This window comes from Harpia harpyja, chromosome 16 (genome assembly GCF_026419915.1).
Source record: "Harpia harpyja isolate bHarHar1 chromosome 16, bHarHar1 primary haplotype, whole genome shotgun sequence".
Classification (NCBI taxonomy): Eukaryota; Metazoa; Chordata; class Aves; order Accipitriformes; family Accipitridae; genus Harpia; species Harpia harpyja.
Genome location: NC_068955.1, coordinates 7,780,335 through 7,804,847, shown reverse-complemented (window position 1 = coordinate 7,804,847; position 24,513 = coordinate 7,780,335). Strand labels below are relative to the sequence as shown.

Sequence of the window (24,513 nt, the reverse complement as noted above, 5' to 3'; positions counted from 1 at the left end):
TCTCAAGAGTCACAGTGATACCAGCAACTGCTATTTGCTTTTTGCACAAGTCTTACATTTACAGCTCTCAAGGCAGCATTCCTGTGTGTCCTAAACCATATTGGTAATTACACTCAGCACTTTCCGAAGGCAGTGCAGCCAGGGATCTTAAAAACCTTCCCAGGCATTCAATGTACCTTGCAACACATCTCAGAGATGCTGGGCAGCCCACTGACAGCCGGAGGTTTAGTGACTTGCCTGAAGTGCCAGACCAATAACAGCATTGCAAAATGTCCCAAGTGTCCTACCTCTAATTATAACCACATACAGATACGTGAAAAAGAACAAGTGAAGACTGCAGTCCATGCTACTCCAGCTGAAGACGAGAAAAACCCTATTCTGGACCTGCAGGGTCTGCTTACATGGATCAAACAACAGAACTTGCAACCCAAAGAGACCTCTCCATCACCAAGGCTGCCCTTCTGAGCATCTCCATCTGCCCCATTCACCCAGTCATTTGCTAAATCCAAGTAGCTAATTTTACCCAAGCACAAAGTGTATATGGCTAAAACATTTTCCAAAACAAAACTGAGGCTTTATCTATTAACACGGCCCCAAAGAGGAATCTGACCTATTTGGGCAGTGCCAATACAGCTTCTATAACAGAAACTCAGTCTTGTGAACCCGGAAGGGTCTGGACTGGTCAGCGACCACGTGGACGGACGTGACACAGCCTACCTGCCTTTCCACAAAGTCTCTGAGAACCTTACCAAAGGCTTTTATAAAAACTAAAGAGCCATGGGGTAAGAGGAAAGGCTTCTATAAGGATAAATCAAGGGTTAGAAGAGGTAGGGGTAAACAGTCATTCTTGTGGAGGAGAGAGATCTATGTGGAGGACACAGGGATCTGCACTGCTCAGCGTATTCATGAGTGACCTGGGGAGGGGATAAGCTCAGTTTTCTAATGATCCACACTTCCCAGGGCAGATAGGATGATGGCAGCCCATGAGCAGTTCCAGACTGAAGCTAGGAGACTGAGTTTCAGGGCAAGAAAACAGCAGGTGACCATCACGCCGATAAATATAAAGCAATGAATGTGGAGAAAAAGAATCCTACCTTCAAATGCAAAATGATGGGCTCTGAGCTGCCTGGTGCTCCTTCAGGAGGGAGAACTTGGGCTGTAATGTTCACTGCACAAGAACATCAGCTCAAAGCACAGCAGTGGCCAGAAAGAGCCAGGGAAAAAGATTCCACTTTGGAAAAATGAGAGATCAGGACATTGGACGTCACGGTAGAAACCAACTGAAAAGAAAGCCTCATTACACTAGTTAAAAATCAAGCAAAAAGCCCCCAAACCTGCAGCCGATCCCTGGATTCTCATTTTCACAGAGTTCCAGCCTTTCCGGGGATATCTTCAGCCAGGGCTAAGCTCTGCCTTGCCCCGCTGCATGCCGAGAGCCACTCCGCGTCTGCCCTTCACTGATCCTATTAAGAAAACTCTTTGATCAGATTGAGCATTTTTAAGAGTTCCTTCACACTGCTTTGGCTCTTCTGCTTAGCATACAATGTAAAATATCTTTTAATGTTTTTAACCGGTTTCCAGCATCATTTCAGAGACAGTAACTCTTATTATTACTTAGCAGTTATTGACGCTTTTTAGAGTATAAATGTACGTGTGCAGATATTCCCCAATGCAGGGGGAAAGTGCTCTGAGACCCACCACAACAAGTGTTATGGATGTGCAACACAATAGACTTATTCATCAAAATGCCCTGGGGGTCAGCACAGTCCCCATTCTGCTGATGGCAAAATAAACAGAGATAAGTGACTGGCTCATGATCAGAGACAAAGACAGTGACAGTGCTGTGGAGAGCAAGGATGCCCAAATCATTGTCCTCAGCAAAAGTCATTTTCAGTTTAGTGCTGAGCACACAGATTTACTTAGTCCCGAAACCCAGGTCTTAATTTCTCCCCCATACAGGAAAGAAATTAACTGCTTTCTATCCACTGGGTAGCATTATAAAATGAATGGGTAAACTGAGTTATGCATCTTTTTTATAAAATACTGCAAAGGCTAGCATTTGGGTAAGGGAAAATGGCATCATGCCTGCCACCACTGGAGCAGTCAAGCAAGCTTCTCCACGAATAGCAGTTCACAAGCCCCCCATCTCTCAGCACCTTTGCTGTAGAACATCTGCACAACCAGCCATAAACATCTCACATTCCTGCTTCTTCAGCCCCTCTTTTCCCTGCCATCCTCTCTTCCAGCTCCCAGAAGGCAAAGCAAAGGAGCAAAACGACCGTGCTGGGAATGAACCTGGCACAGGCATTTACACTGTAGAGAAAAATGGCAGTTTTGGATGGTGGGGCTGGTTCCAGTGATTTAGTGTGAAGATCTGGATTGCACAGGAAGCCCTCAACAGAATTACAGCCCATACTGCAAGAGCACTATTATTTATTCTATGCAGAGTATCCTCATCACCCTTAGAGAAATACTTGCTTGTATGAGCCAGGGTCCAGCAATCTTTGCAGCCCATTTTTATGAAGGTGGTGGCCTTGGCTTGCACTCTTTGTGCCAGCATCATTTTTTATTTCTTCAGTGATCAGACAACTTAACTCTGGGTCCAGTTCTGCAAGGTCAGTTAGATACTCCTTTGCAGGTGCAGCCAAGAGAACGGGTGCTACCAGCTCCCCCAGCCTGTCTGAAGCACAGCTACCAGGTCGGACAACAAGGAGCTGCAATGAACCTACAGGGGCATATGGTTCAAATGCAGAGGACAAGCAAATGCCAAATTTGTCTATAATCACCCTCTTCACATCCCAAACCAGCAGTTTTCCTCCTGTCCCCATTCCTCTACCTCTTATTCCAAACAAACTGGCTGCAACACAACCTGTGTTCTTGCTTGTGATCCCCTTATTAGCCTCATCTTCTCCAGTCCACTGCAAAAATAAAGCTGTTGTAACAATGTGTTGTTTTAATCAGCTGTGAAGCAGCTATGGAATTAAAACAGAGAAATTCTGAACTACAAAAAGGAGATGAGAACTGAGCTGGGCAGCTCCAGCATGAGAAACGCATCAGCAGAGTTGAAACTCAAACCCCTGACTGAAGGGATGCACTAGCAAGTGAAAGAACACATACAGGGGCAATCAGGGAGCACCAAGAGAAATGGCAATGCCAATATTTATTGGCAAAGTCAGAACAAAATCAAGTAAAAATCTGAACTTCAATACTCAAGCTTAATCTGATTACCCCAAAGCCAGGCTGATATTGTCTCCTGCATGACAGTGCCCATGGACACATAGTGAGTACTCCAGCAGCAACTGCAAGAACCCACCTGTGAGGCCCCAGAATTGTTCAGTAGATGGTACATGAGCAGAACTGGCACTTTTGGTCCTGACACAGACACCGACAACGTAAATAAACTTGTTTCCACACCTCAGGAAAACCATCATACTGCAGCTCTTCCAGGCTTAGTGCTTCAGGAGAGGGCATCAGCAGAGCGTGTACTCGTAGAGGGCTGCCAAAAGCACCAGGGATGACTGACACATGTCTGGTCCACATAGCAGTCCTCAAGAAAATCCCAGAGCCATGGTCTTAGGAAGCAAGCAACCTGCAGACTGGGTAAGACTTCAGCTTGTGTAAGCATGCCCAAGCCAACCTGAACTACACCTGCAGCAGGACAGAGGTCACTAGCTTCTTCACAGATTTACAGCCTGTGGGAAGTTTGCAACGGCATGGCTATACTGCTATTTATATCCAGCTAGCTCAAGGACATACATTCCATGAGAATATGTGGCATGAGTGGCCACCACAGTCTATCTACTGACTGATCACGTCTTCTGCCCCTGGGAGTTAATTACCAGTGGGTTTCCAAAACCCCATGTTGAGAATGGTTCTGTAGTCTTGCCATATTCAGGCTATTCAGGACCGTTCCTGGGGTTTCTGCTTGTTCTGATCTTCTCTGAAGCTCTTTTTTTAGCTTTGGCTTCCTGGTTAAATATTAGCAGAACACCTTCAACATATCAGTCCAGAAAGAACAAGGAGACTGCTAGGTGGGTGCAGTTTATTCCACCTTTTGTTCTTTTTTAAAGCTGTTCAGAAGCTATAAAAACACCGAAGATCAAGAGGAGAACCATGACAAGCCACAAAAGGTCCGATCTTTATAACAAGTGGGGCTGTATGTTCAGTACAAAGTTCCTAGATTCAATAAAAATGCACGCCATGGCAACATATACCTGTTCGCCAAAGCCAGGGTCAGAGCTAGGCTCAACAGCATTTACTTCCCCTCTCCAAAAAATGGGGCGGAAACAAGAAAATGAAGAAACTACCCAGTAGGTCACAAGAAGAGGATGTAATGTTCTTGCTCCCATAGAATCACTGTGAAAAATCCCACCCAAATGGGTCCATTTCTCCCATACGTGCATACGCTGCTCTGACCACAACCATCCCATTAACCGTGCACAGCCTTTACAGACTTTTGTGAGAAGAGTCTGGTCGATGATTTTGTTTGCTCTGGCACTTACCCGCATCAGAAGCGGCATCTCTCCAAGGGACCAAGCTCCTGTCACCAACGGCTGGCATATGTAGGCTGGTGACAGGCTGAAACAAGGTGTGGAGCCCTAAAGCCTTGATGCGAAGCTTCTTAAGGGTTTAAAACACTTCGTCTAGATGGGAAACTGTGCTCTCCCTGTGGCTCTCCTAAAGTTATACAAACTGTTACACTGGGCATACTTTAAGCTTATTTAACTCTGCTTCCAAACCTGGCAGCAGAAGATGGTTAGGCAGAAACACCAGCCCTTCTTGTAACCAGCAACTCAGGATATCCTGAGTCAGACACTTTTAGACCCCCAGAAATAAAAGCCCCGGACAGCTGCTCTTCCTTGAGTTTGTCCAATTCTACCCTGAAAGCACTCAGACCTTCGGCCTACACAAGCACAGCCCCGTACCATGTCCCATCAGCAGAAGCATTGTAACTGGTCAGAGATCTTGCAGAAATGGAGCAGCGACCCCAGTGCTATTCACCCGAAGAGAGGAAGGTTTCAACAGTGAGGCTCCTGTTGAAACGTCCTGCCAAGACTCAGTAATGCCCTGAGATTTTGAAACCCTGTTTTGGGCCAGGAAGTAGGATAGAAAAGGGAAGGAAACATCCTGAATACAACCCAGGCTCTCTGGGTTATGAAGCATCTTAGAATAAAACACACGAGAAAAAGTCAAGTTGGGAGGAAGGCCTAGACACTGATATTAAGGACAGGCTGGGGGATAGCGGAAACTCTGCCTTTCCCAGGTCAGCTCCTCTTCTCAGAGGCTCTTGCCAGCCCCAAGACATCACACAGTAATATCAGGTCTCTGAAATGCCAGATCCACCATTCCCGCTGAGCCACAGATTTGCTGTTTGTTGAGCCACGGGCACCATCAGCATCCAAAGAGGGCTGGGGGAGCAGCACACCCTCCTGCAGCGCTGGGCTGCTCTCGTCCGAGCCCCCAGACCTCCAAAGCCATAGTGTATTCCAGACCACACATTTGAGCCAAGCCAGGATTACTGCTAAGTGCCTTGGCTCTGTGCTCTGAACAGCTCAAGAGTTTTTTCATGGGATCTTCCAATAGCAGTCACGAAGGCAGCAACACCCAGGTACCATGACTGCACATGCATTAGACTCGCACATAAAAGAGAAAATGCTGAACTTCTTTGCGTAACCTTCTGTCAGTACATAAGCTCTGCCTGTGTGGTCCCAAATCCAGCCACCCCAACACAAACAAGTGTCACCCAGCTTGATGTATGAGCTCCAAATCCCAGCTCAGTCCTGAATTGACAGTAATTAATATTTTTCCATTTCCTCCAAGCAGGAAAGCACAGAAGCACCTGAGCGTTACCCTGCCAGCTACCCCTGATGAGGATCCTCCACCCACCGCTGTGTTCTCGCCCCGAAGGAGAAGAGAAACCAAGCAACATCAAAAATAAAGAAAAGCCATAAAATACACATTACCTTTGCCCATGGGCAGAAAATCTAGCATCTGATCATCCTCTCCATTTGAAGACACCAAGCAGTTAACCAATAAATCACATGGCAGCAACGGTGGCGAGAGATGAAGAACTTCATGAACTTTCTACCCAGGGTCAGCATTTTCTGCCTCTCTGTTACCTCCTGGAGTTATCACTCCTGGCGCAGCACCCACGCAAGGGCAGCCCAGGCCCTGCCGGCACACTCCAGTCTCTTCGGCGGGCTGTGTAAAGCATGCAACAGATGGCGAGTCCAGGAGTGGATGTGAGCTCCACTTCAACATATCCCCATGGTAACTATCTAAAACTATTAACTTTTGCTTGCTTTGCAAGCCGAGGGAAATGCTTTCAAGGCAGCCAAGCCCAGAGAGAGGGAGCAGTGTGCTGACAGCTCGCAGCAGACCCGGGAGAAGGCAGTCAAGGCAAGTGCCTGCTGTTTAACCGCGCCGAGCACCAGGGTCTCCGCTGCCCTCACTGCAGCTCCCCATCGGCCTTGGCACAGCAGCCAGAAGGACATGCTCTGCGTTAGCTCTCCCTGACCCAGCTGAGTGTGGGGCCTCTCCGCCAGCGAGGCTCGTGCCAAGGCAGCAACTCCACTCCTCCAAATTCCAGCGCTGGAGCTGCTTCCAGCTCTGCCCGCCCAGCCTTAACGCTTTCACTGCTGCCCCTCTCCCACACCCAGCACGGCGTCACCCCTCTCTCTGTTACAGAGCATCCAGAAGTGTGGAAAAGGGCGTTAACAAACCCACCAGGGAACTCCAGAGGAACTTGGCATCAGCCAGAGGCATAGCCCAAATGGAAGAATGGCGCAGGAACCTTCTGAGTTACAGACTTTAATGGCTATACTTGTGACTGTGGGCAGGTTGGTGCAGGCTGCATGTGTCCCTGCATCCTTGTTTTTAAGGTTACAGTATTTCCCTGCCCTCCAGCAGTGATGTACAAAACATGGTGGAGCAGACTTAAGGGACGCTATTACAGTGGAAGAGGTGTGTGTATGCATGTGTGTGTGGGGAAGGTCCTTGTGCAGGTATGGACTAGATCTGGATTTCTCAGGACCTGGAAAATGAGCTGCTTTTCAAAAGGCCAGAAAAGACTGTCCCTACCACAGCATCTTCCAGCAGCAGTACTGTTGGGATCATGCACAGAGCCACCAGCGCTCAGCTGTAAGAAGGGCTCCTGTAAACGTCTCACAATTTTTGAGGCAAATCGCTGCTAAAGTAGCATAAACACAAGAAAAATGCATGTGTTTCTTTGAAATTTAAAGCTAATGTTTAAATAAGAGTTCTACAAGCTTTCTTGTGTAAAGACCCAGATCTTGCAGAAAATCTCGGATTCCTGTGCCCACAATCAGCACATATAGGCAGAAAGCCCTGATCCCTTCTGCTCAGTCTCTTTTTCCCAACTGGTGTCCTTTTGCTGGCGTAGATAGACTCTTCAGTGCATCACCTCCTTGGGTGAAGAGCTCAGAGCTGGAAGCTGCCTTGCAGAGGTACCTGAGAAGACCCCAGTTTGGTTTCTCTTCCCCCAGGGGCTCACAGCTCTCCACCCCACAAACCACTTCAGAAAGGAAAATAACTGCTCATGGAACCTCTTCCAATGTGTTTCCCTGACTACAAAGGACTGAACTTCACTCTAGCCTGTGATCAGTTGTGAAAACCCAAATTTCCCATGGATAACAGAAGCAGACACATCTCTCTACAAGACCATGCCTTGGCTGATGGGGGATTTCCCTCAGCCCCCCTCCCCGCTGAGGTTTCCAGGGCAGGTGGCCCTGGAAACTACAATCATTAACCAGCTTCTTACTTCCTCTTTTCTTCTCAGTGATTTTTATCCCAGTCTCATATTTCCCTCTTCAATCCATTTTGCCCTGAACCTTAGCAGCAGCACCTCCATTTGTGTGTGCATCTGTTGCTCTTTCTCCCCAGACATGATTTAAAGTAACTAAGCAACAATCCTCATTCTTTAGGTTGATCCTAAATATTGATTTTCTGTACGGCTTACAATGGAGAGGGACTCTCCAAAGCAGCTTTCCGAATCTGCGCTCCATTTATGTCAGTGACCTGAGAGCAGGATTGTTTCTGTCCCATTTAAGAGCCATGAAAGCTTGAATTGCCCCCAGACTCCCCAAGGAGCAGGAAGTTTAGAAAAAGTAAAATGCATGCAAAGTTTTTCAGAAGTACTGTACTGGTTTTGGCTGTGCTAGAGTTAACTTTCTTTAGTAATAGCTCTTATGGTGCTGTGTTTCGGATTTGTGGCCAAAACAGCGCTGATAACACACCCATGGTTTAGCTATTGCTGAGCTGGGCTTGCGCAGTGTCAAGGTCTTCTCTGTTTCTCACAGCGAGCAGGCTGGGGGTGCACAAGATGCTGGGAGGGGGCACAGCTGTGACAACTGACCCCAACTGACCAAAGGGATATTCCATACCACGTGACACCGTGCTCATCAAGAGAAGCTGGGGGAAAGAAGGAGGAAGGGGGGGATGATCGGAGCAATGGCATTTGTCTTCCCAAGTCACCATTACACGTGATGGAGCCCTGCTTTCCTGGAGATGGCTGAACACCCGCCTGTCGATGGCAAGCAGTGAACGAACACCTGGCTTTGCCTTGCATGTACAGCTTTTTCTTTACCTATTAAGCTGTCTGTATCTCAACCCACAAGTTTTCACACCTTTACCCTTCTGATTCTCTGCCCCATCCCACTGCGGGGGTGAGCAAGTAGCAGAGGGGGGCTCAGCTGTCTACCAGGGCTAACCCACAACAGCTGACCCACGTATTTTACCCCTTCAATCTCTGCTTTCCTTCCAATTTACACTTCTACCTAACATTGCCACAGTGCACAGACCTGTACACTCCTTGTATGCATCACAACTTAATCTAGACCTTGAAGCTCTCAGCTTGAGAAATATCAGCTACCTCCTGCACTGTATCTACTACAATGTCAGTTGAGTCACTACATAACTCATACAGAAAAGCACGCAGGCCTGGCAGATGGGGATAATTCCTTCCCTACCCAACACACCTTCAGGGTCTTCTGTTGAAAAAATCAACGTTGTTAGTAATGTGCACGCAGTGTATTTTGGCCCCGCTTTTGTGTGCTGCAATATCTAAATATGGGGAAAACACCATTCTCCTCTGTTTGCCCTAATTCTGAAACTCTGACCCCATCATGCAACAGGAAGGTTCAAAACCTTTGCAGTATGTTTGGGTTCAATGCCCCACGCAACCTTAATTCAGCTGTTTTATGTATATGCTCTGTGATAGATAAATGTTTCTCAATCAATATTTCTCTAGGGTGACTGCCTGACTCTGAATGGATGTGCAAACAGCTCTTTTGGAAAGTCAAAAAAAGCTAATTTCTAAAACTCTGAAGTGAACCCACAAGTCACGAGCACCTAGTGTACAGGGTAACTGCAGAAACTATCATTAACACAGTCTGCCCTTTGAGCAGAGCTCAAAGCTGCAATCCAGTGCTTAGTTTAATAGGAAGTCCACCTCACCTTATATTCCTAAAAGCCCAGGATATGCATTTAAGGGTAAAAAAGCACGTGTGTAAGAGGCATGAGAAGACATATAAGACGCTGTACACTACATGTGAAGAGTGGAGTGGGGATTCCTGGCCAAGAGACAACCCTGGGAGTGCCCCGCTGGCATGGGTGGGAAGCTGGAGGAAGCCTGCTGCGCACCCATAGAAACCCCCCTCCCTTTGGGATGGTCACGGGGACCTGCCTTCCCCTACTGCTGCCAAGCTGGTGTGAAGAAGCTGAGGATGCACAGGATATGCTCAGGATGCACAGGCATTTCGCCTTGCTCTGTAAGCCCAGCAGAGCTGACCTCCAACACCAGCCCGCAGGCTTACATGGGGCAGAGAGGATCAGGACCGACCGCATGTGTAGGCATCCCTGGAGCTACGTTTCCCCTGTGGTGTGTGTTTATTTGAACCCCCCAGCTCCAAGCTGTGTTGCGTCAAGAGAGGAGCTCCAGGAGACGCCCGGGAGCCTGCAGCCATCTGGCCACCGGCCGCAGCGGAGCTCTCCCAGCAGGCCACCTCACAGACAGCACATCCTGAGAGCGATGTAATTACCAACCTGGTGCGCAGAGAGCTGTTCCTCCTCGCTGTTTGACCTCCCTTTCCTCCCTTCACACACATGTGCCCTTCTGAAAGCTCCCCTCGGCGTGGCTGGCCTGGCCCAAGCTCCACCAGCACCCTGCCCAGCCGCCCCAGCTAAGCAAACACTGGTGGGAGTGGGAGGCCCCGGAGCTGGAGAGGGGATGTGCCTGGGAGAAGCCCTGCACTCCTCCACCTCTGCTGGCAACCAGCAGAAGGGACAGATTAGAGCTGAATTAAGTTACCAGCATTAAACAAACATGCCTGGCCTCTTTGAAGTTCTGCTTCCCTTGAACGTGAACTCATTTTGCGAGGCCTCTTTTCGCTCAGCCCCAGGAAGCCATCAGTCTCGCTGGAGTTAACTCTTCACAGGACTTCTCAGCTCTCCCTGCTGGTACCCATCAGCTCAGGGCAAGGCTGTCAGTCTGGTATGTGAGCAGAGCCCGGTATCACCACGGTTAGCACTGACCTCCTGCATGTCTCCCTGGGTCTCCCTGATTTAAGGGGAATTCCCACCAGGAAAGGGAACCTGCCCAACTCCACCATGTGGTCCTGCAGGCTCCAGGCTGGCACACAGGGAAGCTTTATTGGAGCTGAAGGAAAGGGGGATCCCTCTGTGGTGAAGCATCCTCCAACCCTGCCAAAGGCAGCACTCTCAGGTCCTGGGAGGACTGTGCTCAACCCTCCTCCAAAGCAGGGCTGAGGAGTAAAGGAACAAGGGAGGAATTTAATTACAGATGAGGAAAGTTCCCAGTGCTCCTTTCTTTTGGTTTAATCCCACAAAGTGGAAACTGGAAAGACTGGGGCAGGAAAGGGAGGGGGTAGCCACAGAGAGGAAAGTAAAATACCACAAAGACAAGGCTGATCCCGACTCCACGGCATTTTTACATGGCTCATGCAACCTCTGCCAATCCCTGCTCTTGCCCCAGTACTTGAAAAACACAGCAAAGAGAGCAGAAATCTGCCCGAGAGCAAGGGCTGCCTCTGCCTGGGAGTGGGGAGATGTGACTTTCAGGGTTCACTATTTTTGTACATAAGCGGGAACTGCAGAGTTGCTGCCGATGGAGCCAATGCGAGAGGGAGAGCCTGTCACTGCTGCCTGCCAAAGGGGGAAGCAAATGCTTCTCAAGATGGCTCCAAGTTACCACGGTGTTGCCCCCATGATGGGGTGTTATTTCTGGATTCTCTGCTTGCTCCCAGCTTCAGCCCCTGGCACAGGGAGGCTGGAGAGGAACAGAGCTGCCTGCGCTGCATGCTGCGAGTCAGAGGGAGGTTCCCACTTCTCCTGGGAAGGCAGCTTCCACCTTGCTCCTGAAACCTTCCACCCCCAGTTGACTGCCAGGAAATCTCCCACCCAACACAAACATGTCTTTAGCCACTCATGCAGTACCTGAGAAGCACCTTGGAGATGCTGGGCGAGAGCCCCTGACTCCAGGGTACCACTGGAGAGGTCAGCCACCGGCTGGGAGGTCCCCAGCAGCTCTGCGGAGCCTGCAGGGCGGCAGCAGGCGGGACACAAACAAACAGCAGGAAGCAAGGGAGAGGCTGGGAACATCAAGGCCAAATGCATAAATCCAAGATAAACAGCGAGAGTGCCTTTCAGTTCCCAACCATGACAGAAATCATCTCTATCCAAGGGGAGCCCGCAGCTTGGCTTGCACACAGGCCATGCGAGACAACCTAAGGCAATCCACCCCGACACCAGACTTGCAGCAGAGGACAGAACAGGCTCACATCAAGGGACAGCAGGAAAGCACAGCCTGACGGGTTAGCACAAGCTGACCCTGGATTTTCAAGAGGAACAGTCTTATCGCAAAAATGCCTTTCCTAAGTAATCCTTCAGCTCCAGTAGAGAGGTTGCTTTCCTGCTTCTCATTTCATTGACAGGCATGCGTCAGACTTGCCAGCCAGCAAATGCCAGAAGCATGTGCATGTGGACAATGACAGCTCCCCTGGTTCTAAACACAACTGCAATGCTAGCAAGCTAGAGACACATCTGAAAATCTCAACAGCCAATGCTCAGACCTTTGCAAGGCAGCAAGTTCCCCAATACCATTCCTAACCAACAATCATGGTTCTAGGAACAAGGCAAGTACAACCTCATTCAGACCTGCTTTTTCCATGTTCACAGTAGAGATCACAGCATAAGGCAAAGCAAGATAACTGTCAGAAGTACAGGCAGGCGCAGTCCTGCAACTTAGTTCTCATTATTCCCTTATATCCACAAATAGCCCAGTCCCCCTGTGAAAAAGTCCCTAGGAACGTGTGTTCCAAAGACGCAGGAAAGACTCCAAGGAAATTCCTGAAGAGGAGCAGACCTCAGCAATGTTGTACAGCACCACTATCCCTCCAGAAAGCCATCACCCTGCCCATCTTTATGGATGGCTGTTCCTTAGCACCTTGACGCCAGGCTGTTACACTGCTAATAGGTATGATCGTCTGTACCTTTACCACGCATGAAGCAACATAAGAAAGCCAGACAGGGCACCCAGATGTCCTTGCTACTAGCCTCTGCCTGTTTTTCTGCTCTTTGAGAGCTGAGTGGAGGAGGAAGACAGCTAAGCAACAACGTGGGCCTTACCTTTTGTCCCAGGGGGCTGCAGATTATCTCCAGTCAGCGAGCACCAGCCTACGGGAAAGATGTCCCGGGAATCATATCGGCACCAGTAATCGAAGGCACCTCTCCAGCCATCAAATGTTATGAGGACCTCAGAACCTCTCACCTCCCCAATGGTGGCCGGGCAGATGAAGTGAGGGTTCTTCCTGTCCACTGCTTCCAGCTTCATACCTGTCTTGAAGAAGTTTTGGGATGGAGATGGTGGTTCCTACAAGGAGAAGTTGAAAATGTGCTCAAAGAGGATATGCCAGTGCCTCCCCAGACCAGGGCTGTCCCCTCCATCAGCAAAATCACCTCCACAAGCAGGTGAAGAAGGGAGCTAGTGAGGTGGACTTGAACCCCAATTAGGTGTTCACACGCTGGCCTATCTATGCAACCACATGCCCTTTAAGTCAAGAGGCAACAAAGTCCACTACCGACTGCTCTGCCATCACCTGGCTGCTGGACCAAATCCAGACAGTGCTGTGTTAACACTGCACCCTGTGACAACTGTCACGGAACACAGGCAGAAAATAGAGGTCCAAAGAAAAGAGCCTCTATAGGATACTCTCACCTTGTTATCTCAGAGCAGGAAAACCTGAGATATGACAGTCTCTCTCTCTCATTCTTCCCCTACCTTCAGCTTTGCTAGACACGTGAGAGATCCACCATCCATCCTGATGTGGGGCTTGCTCTTCCTAGTGTTTTATACCTGAGATACACTAAAGCCACACCAACCATCCCATACCACAGCACACGGCTCTAGACTGGCTTCTGACTCTCTCTGACTTCACTAGGGGTGTGAGAATAGTGTTGCCTCACAGCAATATTTGCACTCCTTACAAGCTCTGGTACACTAAAAGGTTTCAGAGAGGTGCTTTCACATATTGCATTCCTGACTTTGAGTAGCACCTGCAGCCCAAGTGAAAAACAAGCACATCTCTCAAGCCCAAGTGTTGAAGCCCAGGACACTTTCTTAGCAGACCTCTGTCTGCATCCTGACACTGCTACAACACAGCCGCAGAGGGGCCGGGTCTCTACTAGAGAAGCAGCACTCTGGCAAAGCTGGGCAATGTTCACCTCCTCTGCGATCAGAAGATCTCATGTGAGATGCCAGCTGTGATTTTGGTGCTTTGCAGTAAAGGGGACATGCCAGAAGGATGTCTTCACAAACAGTACGGTAAAATACCTTGTGAAAAATCCGGACAGGAGCCATCTCTGCTCCATTCAGAGTCTTCAGAAGGAACATGGGCCAAGAGGAGGCATTCAGCCGAAAGCCTGCAGAGAAGGAAGCAGAGATGGAGTCTTTAAGGCTGTGGGGGCCACTGGATCTGGCAGCACATGCCTGCTCTGATGGGAACTTTGCAAGCGGGCACATACCGTGATCCCACACCACCCTCCTCCTCAGGCTGGACAGTCAGGTTTGACCTTTTCCAGGTACTCTGAACACAAAACATTATGTTGTTGAAAAGAAACATCTGGAAATGGATTTTTGACTGCAATATTTGCTTATCATAACAAAAGTCTGTACATCAACCATACAGGCAGAGCACTATGTGCAGCACTAGTGCTGGCGGCACTATCCTACTACAGGGGAGACATGAATCAGCAAGTGCACACTCAGGCTATAAAATTTCTTCTTCAATAGGGAATCTCAGTTTCTGGGTGGCCTCCTCCACCTTTTAGAGTGAGCTGCAGGCAAGCTAACCTGAAGAAATAAAGAGGCTGTGACTTGGCTGGGAAACAGATTTAACCATTACAGGAAAGGATAGCAGTTTTTGGCTCAACACCTTCTGTGAAAAAAAGTAGAGAAATAACAGGAAGGGGCTTATGGGAAGAAAAAAGCAAATTCACATGCTGTGAGTCTATGGCACTGCGTATGACTGCACAACTGACAAAAGTCTCCCGATACCACAAAACACCATCTTTGCTGAATGTGCATCTTCCTGTACAGGCAATTTCTGCTGCTCAGCTGAACAAGGCACCGCACTTTCTGTATTTACTGTGTTTTGACGGTAACCCTGGGACTGCACCTACATGGAAAGCATCCCATTGTCTTGGTTTCAGCTGGGATAGAGTTAATTTGCTGGCTGGGGTTAAACCACAACAGTGCATGATGATTAACATGGCAAAGTTTTGCCAGGGTCGAAATGCCAGAACACAGCCAGCTCATTACAGGCCACCCTGCCAGCCCTGCAACTCTGACAGAGCAGCTTGGAAACCAAACAAGCTAGCCACAAACCTAAGCTCCCTGAGGGGCAAAGATAATCTTTTACATGAATTATCTACGTAAAGGGGAGCAGCAGTGGATGTGTACATATGGAAAATACTACAAAGAACACAGAAAATCTTTGCTGGGTCTTCTGGGCCCTTGCACTCTGCAGGCAGAAACGACAACTGCAAAACTAGCTATTTGTTACCTGTTATTATGCTGGGTGCACAGAACCATTCTTGTCTGGCCCACGGTTAAGCAGGCAATACGGATCAGAACTGGGCACACAGGCTTCTTCCAGCGTATGAACCCTCTCCTTTGGCACAGTCGGAAATCGAGTTTTGCTCTCAACTCGATTACACTTATTGCCATCTGCTGGCAAAACCCAGACAAGGCACAGGAGGAACCCATCACTGCCAGCTAGGACAGGTACCCATGCCTGCTGGGCAGGCCGCAACAGAGCTGTGAGCTGCACCCTAGGACCAAGGTTTCAAGGAGATGTCTGCAAATGGACAGCGGCATGCATAAAAGTAATATATAAAATGGCAGCTTTAATGTTAATAGCTGCAGCAGGTTTTGTCTGTAGCAATTAGGAAGGGAAAGAGTGTAATTAGACTTGCATATACACAGCTTCGTGTGGTGTGATGTGCCAAAACATGCACCTGCTGATGTTTCTTCCTTCTTCAGAATGGTCAGTCCCAAGTGTCCCATTGCAATTTAGACTGTACTTCCACCAAAGCTCACAAATGGTGCTCCAGGAAAAAACATGAATAAAAATATTCCTAACTCAAGGTATGCTATTGAAGGTTTCTTGCATCACTATAGATCAGCTTGATATTATTTGGGGATTTGCTAATTGAGAGACAGATTTATGAAGACGCTTCAAAAATAATGGGCAGCAGAATGCAAAAGCAGATTAATCTTGCTGCTTAATCAGGAAAGAACCAGCAAATCAGCTCATCATTTGGCCAGTGTCAAAAAAAAATAAAAAAAAATAAATGTGTGTTTAACTGAAGACAAGACTGGAAGAAGTGTTCGACTGTCCAGGTTATTTATAAAGGTGTAGCCAAGCAAAATTAAATAAACAAACAGATGAAATATCGCAAATGTCCCTTCATGTGAGACAGTACTTAAATCACTGGGAACCTTTTCAGACATTATGTTTCCCCATCAGACGGTCTCCAGTGAACCTGCTATTGCCCCAAAGACACTTGGACACAAATACACTTAGACAGCATGAATGAAAATTTAAATGCTTTTGAAATCACAGTGTCAGGATTAGCAGTGATACAGCAGATGCCTCAGCCCTAATTGCCCTCTTGGTTATTCTCTACATCAGTTTTACAGACGCCCAGCAAAGCACCTCCACCCAGACACCAGTACTGTGCTCAGCTCGAAGGGGGAGTGCAGGGGAAAGCACTGATGGATGGCAGCCATTTCATGTCAAGCACACCTTTGAGATGACAGTGCTTGCAAGCAGGATCAGAAGCCTAAAGCAATGGGCAATGGCCAGAGATTGAGCCATTGCTAGAGCTATGTGCCAGCACTGCCTGTGTGACTGTGTGGTGTCTCCCAGCAAAAAAGAACCTGGATTCATTCTGTCCTTATACAGGCAATCACCCAGCAAAGGCCATCACAGTTGTTCTGCCTTCAACACTACCGCCCACACCCTGGTCACCAGGACTTTGGGGTGCCCCTTGATTGCTTGTGTGTCCTCTGGGAAATGGAGTGGCTCTGGCATCCTTTCACACGAATGTACGGAAAATGTGTTTTCCCTTTGAGGTACACAGGGAGAATTTCAGAAGGCTTAAGAGCATGGTCAGCATGTGCTAATCCTGAGCTTGAGCTGCAAAGAGTGCAAGCAGCTCACTTAGGTGCAAAGAACTCTTTCATCTACACTCTAAAGCATCTCCCTATCCATGCCGTGGTGTCCATGTGGAAATACAGACCTGGTGTAGGATACATCTGTTTAACAGTCCAAGCTAACAGGGCTAGTCTACAACACAGTGGTAGGCAGGGGCAGTCCACGGGTCTCTGTCCCAAGCACAGAAATATAAAAAACCCTAGGGTTTTCCCCACAGATAATGTAGGCGCTTGCTGGACAGTTGAACTTCAGCTCACCCAGTGGAGGCTGCAGCATCCCTCCATTCTTCTCACAGTTTCCTATAGGCTGGATTTCAGCTGAGTCCACCAGCCGCCAGAAGTCATTCTTGTTATCGCTGCCATCAAGGCGCAGGCGGAGGCGTGCACCTGTCAGACCCACCACTGTGGCAATGCAAGTGGAGGTGGTGTTCCTGGGGTCCTGGGCTTCTAGTTTCATGCTGATCTTGAATTCATTTGCGGGTGGAGTGTATGACTGCAAAGAGAAAAACAGGGACGCAGTTAGAGCTAGGATTTCCAATATACGCACCACCTCAGTCATAAAGCTTAAGCCGTAAGAGCATCAAAACTGATTCTACCGAAGACTGACAGCATCCTCCAAGCACAGCATGGGAGCAGACACCACAGAGCAGCAAAGAAAGTTTGTCAAGCCCTGGCAGTTCTGTAACCCAGACAATCATCTTTTGGTACTGCATCATCTAGACAACTAGACCTACATTTTCCTCTTAGCCCTCTTCCCAGGAGAATCACCCAGCCAACCTAAGACCCAAACAGATACTCCTTTCTGCTGCTGCCCCTCCATCTGGACCCAGGTGTACCATGCTGATTCACTCCTGTATCCCCTGTACTCAACATGACCACGTCTGTGCTCAAATACCTGATGCCCAGTGGGCTGCTATTCCATTCACAAAGATCAGGTGAATTCTGCAGAAAATCTCCATGCTGGGCAGGATCCACCAAAAGCTGGGTCACAGCCTACTCAGAACATTTTCTCCAAGGGCCAGTGCTTGGCAGAGTAAAAACATTGTTGTGTTCCTATCCATGCACAGCTGACAGTAAAATCTTCTGTGCTACTCTAACATTTGCAGCGCCTAAATGTATCTTTTTTGGTTTTGCTTCAGCACACTTGGATTTCTATTAAGTCTCCGGTATCCTTAAGCATTTTCCTTGACAAGAAGGGGCCTATCCCAGGCACAGAACTCCTGGGTCACCAATGCACCATCACCCTTGACCTTTCTTGTTTTCACCCTCTTACCTGCTTGAAGCAATGGGCAGGAGCTGGGATGGCACATGTCTCTTTCAGGTATTTCTCCCAGGTGAAGTGACCTGAGAAGAGAAAACAAAAGGATTCAAATAGGAACTGATGAGCAAAAAGCCCAGAAAAAGAGATGGCTGGACTCCTAACGCCAGCAGTTCTCCAATTCTCACAGAGGAGGTGCTCACAGGCAACATGTTTTCATCAAGATCCTCTGATGTTTGTGACCACAGAAGATTTACAACTGCAGCTGACAGGCAGAACAAAGCATGGCGTTGCCTACGGCATCTTACTGCCTCTGCACTGCCAAGAAGGGTCTGCAAAAGGTGAAGATAACAACTTACAACTTAATATAAAATACCTAGCACAGATGGGAATCCGGGGAGTCTTCCAGAGAAATGCCCCTTAAAAATCATTTGTTAAACACACTGCTCAGTCTGGGGACTAAGAACAGTCGCTGTGGGCTAAAAGCAGCCCAAATCAACAGGAAACTGCACTGTGCTGTGCATGGTCCAGCATGCACACAGCCTGCCCCACGAGCCAGCAGCTCGAAGCAGGTATCAGCCCATCCCCAGCAACTAGTGTACAGGTCAGTAATTAATTTCCTGAAGCAGACACGGGGCCCATAGCTTAGGCAGGATGGAAGCAGGGATCCTCCAAATGGGGATTTACTGAACACAATGGCTCACATCCAACACCAAAGCCCCTTCCACTGAGTGCTGCTGCTGGGGGAAGTGCATTTTATCCTTGCCTGCACCTTTCCCATGTACAGCAGGAAGGGTAAAAGCAATATGCCATCCAGGGAAACCTGTTATTAAATTAGGAATTAAAAGCTCCTGTGATCCAAGCAAATCATGACTTTTGCCATTTAAGCTGAGCAGCTGGGAAAGGATCCTTCCAGCATGACATTAGCTTGTATTCATCTGAATGGCTCCCAGGAGACCACTGTTTTCAAGTCATTTCGAGAGCATTGGTGGCAGCACAATTAAAGAGTCAGCTACCGCTTCCCCTATTCACGTCAAGTTTTTAATCGGTCTATTTTCAAAACAAAAGCTACGTTAAAAGCCATTTTAGCTACTGCAGTGCACACCACACCTCTAAAAATTCGGGCATTAAGGTCAGTACACGTTACTTTATTTCTGCCTCACGTGCACAGAGAAGCCTTAAGGGCTTGATAATCTACTAGCTTCAAATAAATAAAAGAAATGCTGCTTTCTTGCCCTCCCATGCAGACGACTAGCACACTGGTAAATACAGTGGAAAAGAACAGAAAAAAAATAGTTTCGTTGCCACACTGGCTGAATATAATTCTGTTTACAGACTCTGACAGCAGCTCTCCATTCCTCAGAGTACGCATTTCCATCCATTGGCACGTATTTTCTTTTCAGCCAACGGTCTCACACCAGGACGAATGAAGAAATTCAGTGATTTACTGCAATGATGCTCTCACAAAACCAAATTTCTTTTGCTTTAATTGAAGATATGATTTTACACTCTGTTACGTCAATGAAACTCTTTGTATGAATAATGTGTAATAAATACCCAGGCAAAGCAAACCCAGGCACTCCTGGCATGGAAATGCCTTATGCATCCCACCCCTTTACTCTGGTTGCTGATCTGGGCTCATCTCAGACTGCGGTGGCCCTTCAGAGGCCCTTGTCCATGAAGCACAGAGGATGCCCATGGTAACAGGACAAGGAGTGCAAGCCTCAGCCCCAGGGCCTGAGCAAGTATCTTGAAAAGGATCAGCTGCGCTTGACAATTTTATTTCAAAAAGGAAACCTACCCTCCCCTCAGCTGGTTTCAATCCCTCGCTATTAAAAGTAGTCATGGTTTTAATCCTTCCACTTTTCACTCACTCTGCACCAAGTGAGGCCGTTCTGCTCCCTGCAGCAGCTCACGCTGCTGTTGAGATTGACGCTGCACAATCCCAGCAGGAGCAGCAAATTTCTGAGGCAGCTGCGTGCCTCTAAAAATAGTGTTTGGACATGGAACTTATTGGAGATTAATTCTAGAGCCTGTTGGGACCCAACCACCGTACAAAGACACACACAACACCAGAACTGCAGCTACTTACGACTCACAGTTCTGGTGACTTATTTTGCAAAGAAAAGTAGGAGCAGCAGAAAGACTTCTCTAAACTCTAAGAAAAGACAGAGCAGATACAACAGAGTTAAGCCTTCCTTCCTCCTCTGTTCACTGTTGGCCATTTCTTTGCATAAAGATGGCATGACAAGCACAATTAAAGACTGCACTTCTTTTTCAGGATTACTCTCAAACCAGGACAGAAACTGCGTATTGAAATTGGAGGCTGCCACCATTGCCTTAGCGTGAGAGGAAGCCTTGCACAGAATGTAGGGAATAGTTTTAAATGAATTATTAGTTAATTAGTTCACAATACAATGTTTTTCAAGCAGGAATTTCAAAGTACACTTAAACTTAACCAAATACCATCAGCTTCAACCGAAGAACTGCTGGAAGAATCAGAAGAAAATGGCATAACACAGAAGTTGGGGTTTTCTTTTTACAACAAAGGGAGAGCTGCCAATAAAACAGAAAAAAGCAGCAGGCGCTTAAGGCTTTTTTAATCGGGGAACAGAGAACAAGCCCTGAGCTCTGTACTTGAGAAAGAGTGCATATACTTGAAGATGGACACATCACACTTGGCCCTCTCAACCTTAACTCCTCTGGACCATACCCAAATCCTGCTCGCCCTACTGATCCCCACTCAATTCCAACACTCAGCTCCAAATGGATCTATTCTGGACCCTCCAAGCCAGGCATGCTGTTGGCCAGGACACCAAAGCTGCTGGCTGATGCCATTTTACAGGCGCCCTGTGTATGGAGGTTATAAGACCAGAGGGAAACATTGAGAATATCTTGCTTGGCTTTCTCATTAGCACAGACCAACTATCTTGTATTTTATATTCTCTCAATATTCTTATTCATATTAATAAATTGGATGCCTTACTGTAGAGGGATAGGACATTTTAGTCTGCAAGATGATTGTTTCTTATCTGGCCTGGGCAGGTAACACTGGAGAATGTTTTCTGAGTGTTGGTCAAAAAACCCTGGTGACTTTTCTCCAATTGCCAGTGAATTACTTTGCTTCACAAAAACCCAGCACTTCAGCCAGTCCTAAAGTATCCCTTTTACTAGTAATGGAGCAGGAGTGTCCAAGGACAGGGCTGACTATAGGGACTGAAATCCTCTCTCACCCTGAAAAGCAAAGGGGAACACTTGCTCCGCTGCTGCTGCTGGCTTCCAGTACAATATGTAAAATGTCCTACCAGCCCTAAAATCACCGTCTCTTGCCTGGTCTCTGCCTTCCCTTTTGTGTTCTCTCCCCCACCTTGCAAAGCACACCATATTCCCACAGACTTGAAGGATCACTGTTTGAATGGACTGGGTTCCTCTGTATAACATACACCAGATCTTTACAGGAAGAAACGAGAGAACGGCACTTAATGAGAAACACCACAGTTTTGTAATTGCATCTGTGAGCTAAACAAAAGCCAAGGATTGTAAACCTATATGACTCCCTGTAACTCGGCTGTGAAAATGCCTACTAAGGGTGACTGTCTATCACTTTTGCTTGCCTTTGGAAAGCTCCTTACTGTGCGCTTGTGCCAAAGGGAGATATTACTTGCAGGCAGAGTGTCAGATTTGGACTCTGATGTCTTAACCTTCAAAAATATTTACTACAAAAAAAACACTCCACACACCCAAGGGGTCAAACTACAGTAGTTGTGAACAATGCAACTCTGCACTCTTGTGTTTGGATTCTCATCATGTTGCATTTAACGTTGATCTTTTGCCCAGAATTTAAATGAAGACGGAGTTTCTGTTTATATCTTTAACTGAAGTCTGGTTTGGGCTCCATTAGCATTTCGGCTCCCAAGGGGTCATCAATCCAACTGAAACGATACATGTGCGTTTCAGGTCACATCTGTGAAGGAGAACGTGCCCTACGCAGATCAAGGCATCCCATTAAAGTCTGCAGCCCATATGTGTGTCTGCTAACAAGCATCAAGGCAGCACATGAAAGCAGCACAGTTTGAGCCAACTCAGTATGAAAATTAGCAGAGTATTGTCTCTGCTCGCAGATCCAAAGGCGACAGCGGTGTTCCACTACGTCTGGCTGCAGCTTCTCAAGGGGTCAGCTCTCCCACCATGATGGCAGAGCTCCTGCATGTCCTACCTGTTATAATTTCCAGGCACTTTGCTCAGCCATCAAACCGGCTGCACATTCTCCACTGGTAACAGCTACAACCGATAACATGATCCCACTTACTCACTGTCTTGCTCAGAAGAAACTCGAGAATGTGTGAGCCAAAACTAATAGGTTTCAAACACCAGGATGCTGTCTGCTTTGCTTCTTCTCAGTTGTGTCCCAATTCAGTATTAGCTTTGAGCAGAAATCCTTTCAGCCTGGATTACAGGGTGCTCTGTGCCAGAAAGCTGCTGCAGTTTCACCCCCCTCACCGTGTCCCCAAGCTTCGGGCAGTGATGAGCTGCTCAGAGTTTCTCGCAGGGAGACAATCCCTGAACCTCGCTGCTACACCATGTGCTTGTCAAGCAGACACATGCACATTGGCCTATCTGCAGCATTTCCTCCCTAGGCCAGCAAGCCCTGCGATGAAGTGAGGCGTGGAGGTTGGTGTACTGGGTTACCATGAGCACTGATGGGAAAGCACGCCTCTGAATTTCACAGAAAGCTCCATTTCAGGTTGGCATTGCCACTGAACAACAGCCAGTCCTCTGACATCTGCAAACAGTGCAGCGCATGGAGCAGAGGGGAAACTGCAATGGAGCCTCCAACACCCCAAAGGCTGGCTATACACAGGCCATGTGAGCTGTGACGGTGCCCCATAATATCATGTGGAGATCAGCACAGGGCGACAGAGGACCCAGGACTTTATTGGAGGTGCTAATAAACTTCCTCCTCTTGGAGAAGGTCCTTCCCAAACTGTGATGCATATTAGTTCAGTGTAAGGGCAGACAAGGACCGACAAGATGGCCCGAAAGAAAACGGTGAGGGCTGATGGTGGCCCACAGTGCAACATGCCCGAGAACCACCAGCCTGAGTCTCACCTCAGGGCCCAGGACAACTGAGCCCTTGAGGCACAGCAGCCACCTCAACTCTCCCAGGGGCTCTAAGACAGGAGAGCCTTTCACAAAGGCAAACACGTTTCCTGTTAGAAATGGCTTAACTCAGGCAATCGTTTAGTTTATTGTTGCTCTGTACTTGGTGGGAAGTATGGACATCACCTTCTTAATATAAGGACATGGAGAATATAAGGACATAAGGACATCACCTTCTTATATTCTGTAAGTAAAATACAGGTCCTAAAATCTTTTACTAAATTATACAAGCCTTACATAAACCTCCTAAAGTCAGAAGTCACCTGCATATCCCCCCTGAGAGATAGCAGGAGCTACCAGTTTTATGAACTCAACCTGCAGGCATTGTGCACAGGGCCACAGCCCACCCTGCCTGTGCACGGGACACCTCATCTCCAAAGAGAGCAAGAAGTGACCAATTCCTGTGCTGCTACTGCCAGCCTTCACCCAGCGCTCCACTGAGCCAGCCAGCATCGCCTCTATTGGGGTAAGGGCCAAATTCCTGCCACTGGGGAAGGAGGAGTGCAGGTCACACCATGTTTCTGCTACAGCAACAATGACTGGGCTAGCCGCTGCTGTGAACGTGGAAGAGGACCTTGTGGAGGAGTAAGAGGCTCCTTATGCCCAGCACACATGTGAAAATGTGGGCAGAGTCACTCCTCGGCACTCACAGCTGGGCAGTAAAAAACATCTGCTCAATCCTGTCTGATTTAAAAATGAGCCAGCTCAGCTGTGTGCTTACCCTGGTGTCTTCTCAGCCATTTTTGACTCTGGTCAGAATTAAACACACGAGGACTGTCCAAAAGCAGTTTTCATCTGTAAACTAATTTGGCATGCTGCAGTTTCCCACATCAGGAGAAGGGAGGGAGCTCTCTTACCTTGGTACTGGGAAGGAGACTCTGACGGGCGGCCATACTTGTGCTTTTTACCATCTTTCCAGTCTATGGCTGAGACAAGAAATAAAGCATTTGTGTCAGTGAAAGAAGCCAGCTAATGCACTCTTCAACATTATCTGCTCATGTCACTTGCTTTACAGGCACTTCAGAGGAGAGGAGTGACCACCCTGTCCTCCCTGTCATGACCCCAAGTAACATGGACCATTTACCTAAATCTGTGGGGTGTGCTCCCTTCCTCCACATAGCTCAAGAGAAGACCTGACATGAGGTATCTGCATTTGCATCTTAGTTTCTGCCTAGTCCTCACCAACTGGTGTTCTTCCACAATGGCAAGCAATAATGTAAAAAGCAGCAAACTGCTAGAGCTTCATAATTTTAACTATGTGAAGAGGTGGCAAGGCTCGAGAGGAACAAATGCGAAAGCCACTAAAAACGGCTCATGTGGAACTTCTATGCCGAGAATTGGA

At 47.9% G+C, this 24,513-nt stretch overlaps 1 protein-coding gene across 14 annotated transcripts in view; it reads right to left on the bottom strand.

The window, feature by feature from the left end:
- The window catches only part of SCMH1 (Scm polycomb group protein homolog 1), a 76,033-nt gene that overhangs the window by 28,612 nt on the left and 22,908 nt on the right, over window positions 1-24,513 (bottom strand). For 13 of the 14 annotated variants that reach the window (XR_008238652.1, XM_052810666.1, XM_052810669.1 and 10 more), the window contains 5 exons: window positions 24,029-24,097; window positions 18,027-18,097; window positions 17,012-17,246; window positions 13,868-13,956; window positions 12,664-12,907 (listed from right to left, as the gene is read on the bottom strand). Coding sequence is in view for 13 of the 14 variants with exons in the window: in XM_052810666.1 (XP_052666626.1) it covers window positions 12,664-12,907; window positions 13,868-13,956; window positions 17,012-17,246; window positions 18,027-18,097; window positions 24,029-24,097 (708 nt within the window). In the remaining variant the exon portion in view is untranslated. The remainder of the gene's footprint in view (window positions 1-12,663; window positions 12,908-13,867; window positions 13,957-17,011; window positions 17,247-18,026; window positions 18,098-24,028; window positions 24,098-24,513) is intronic. The other variant, XM_052810664.1, reaches the window with a different exon arrangement.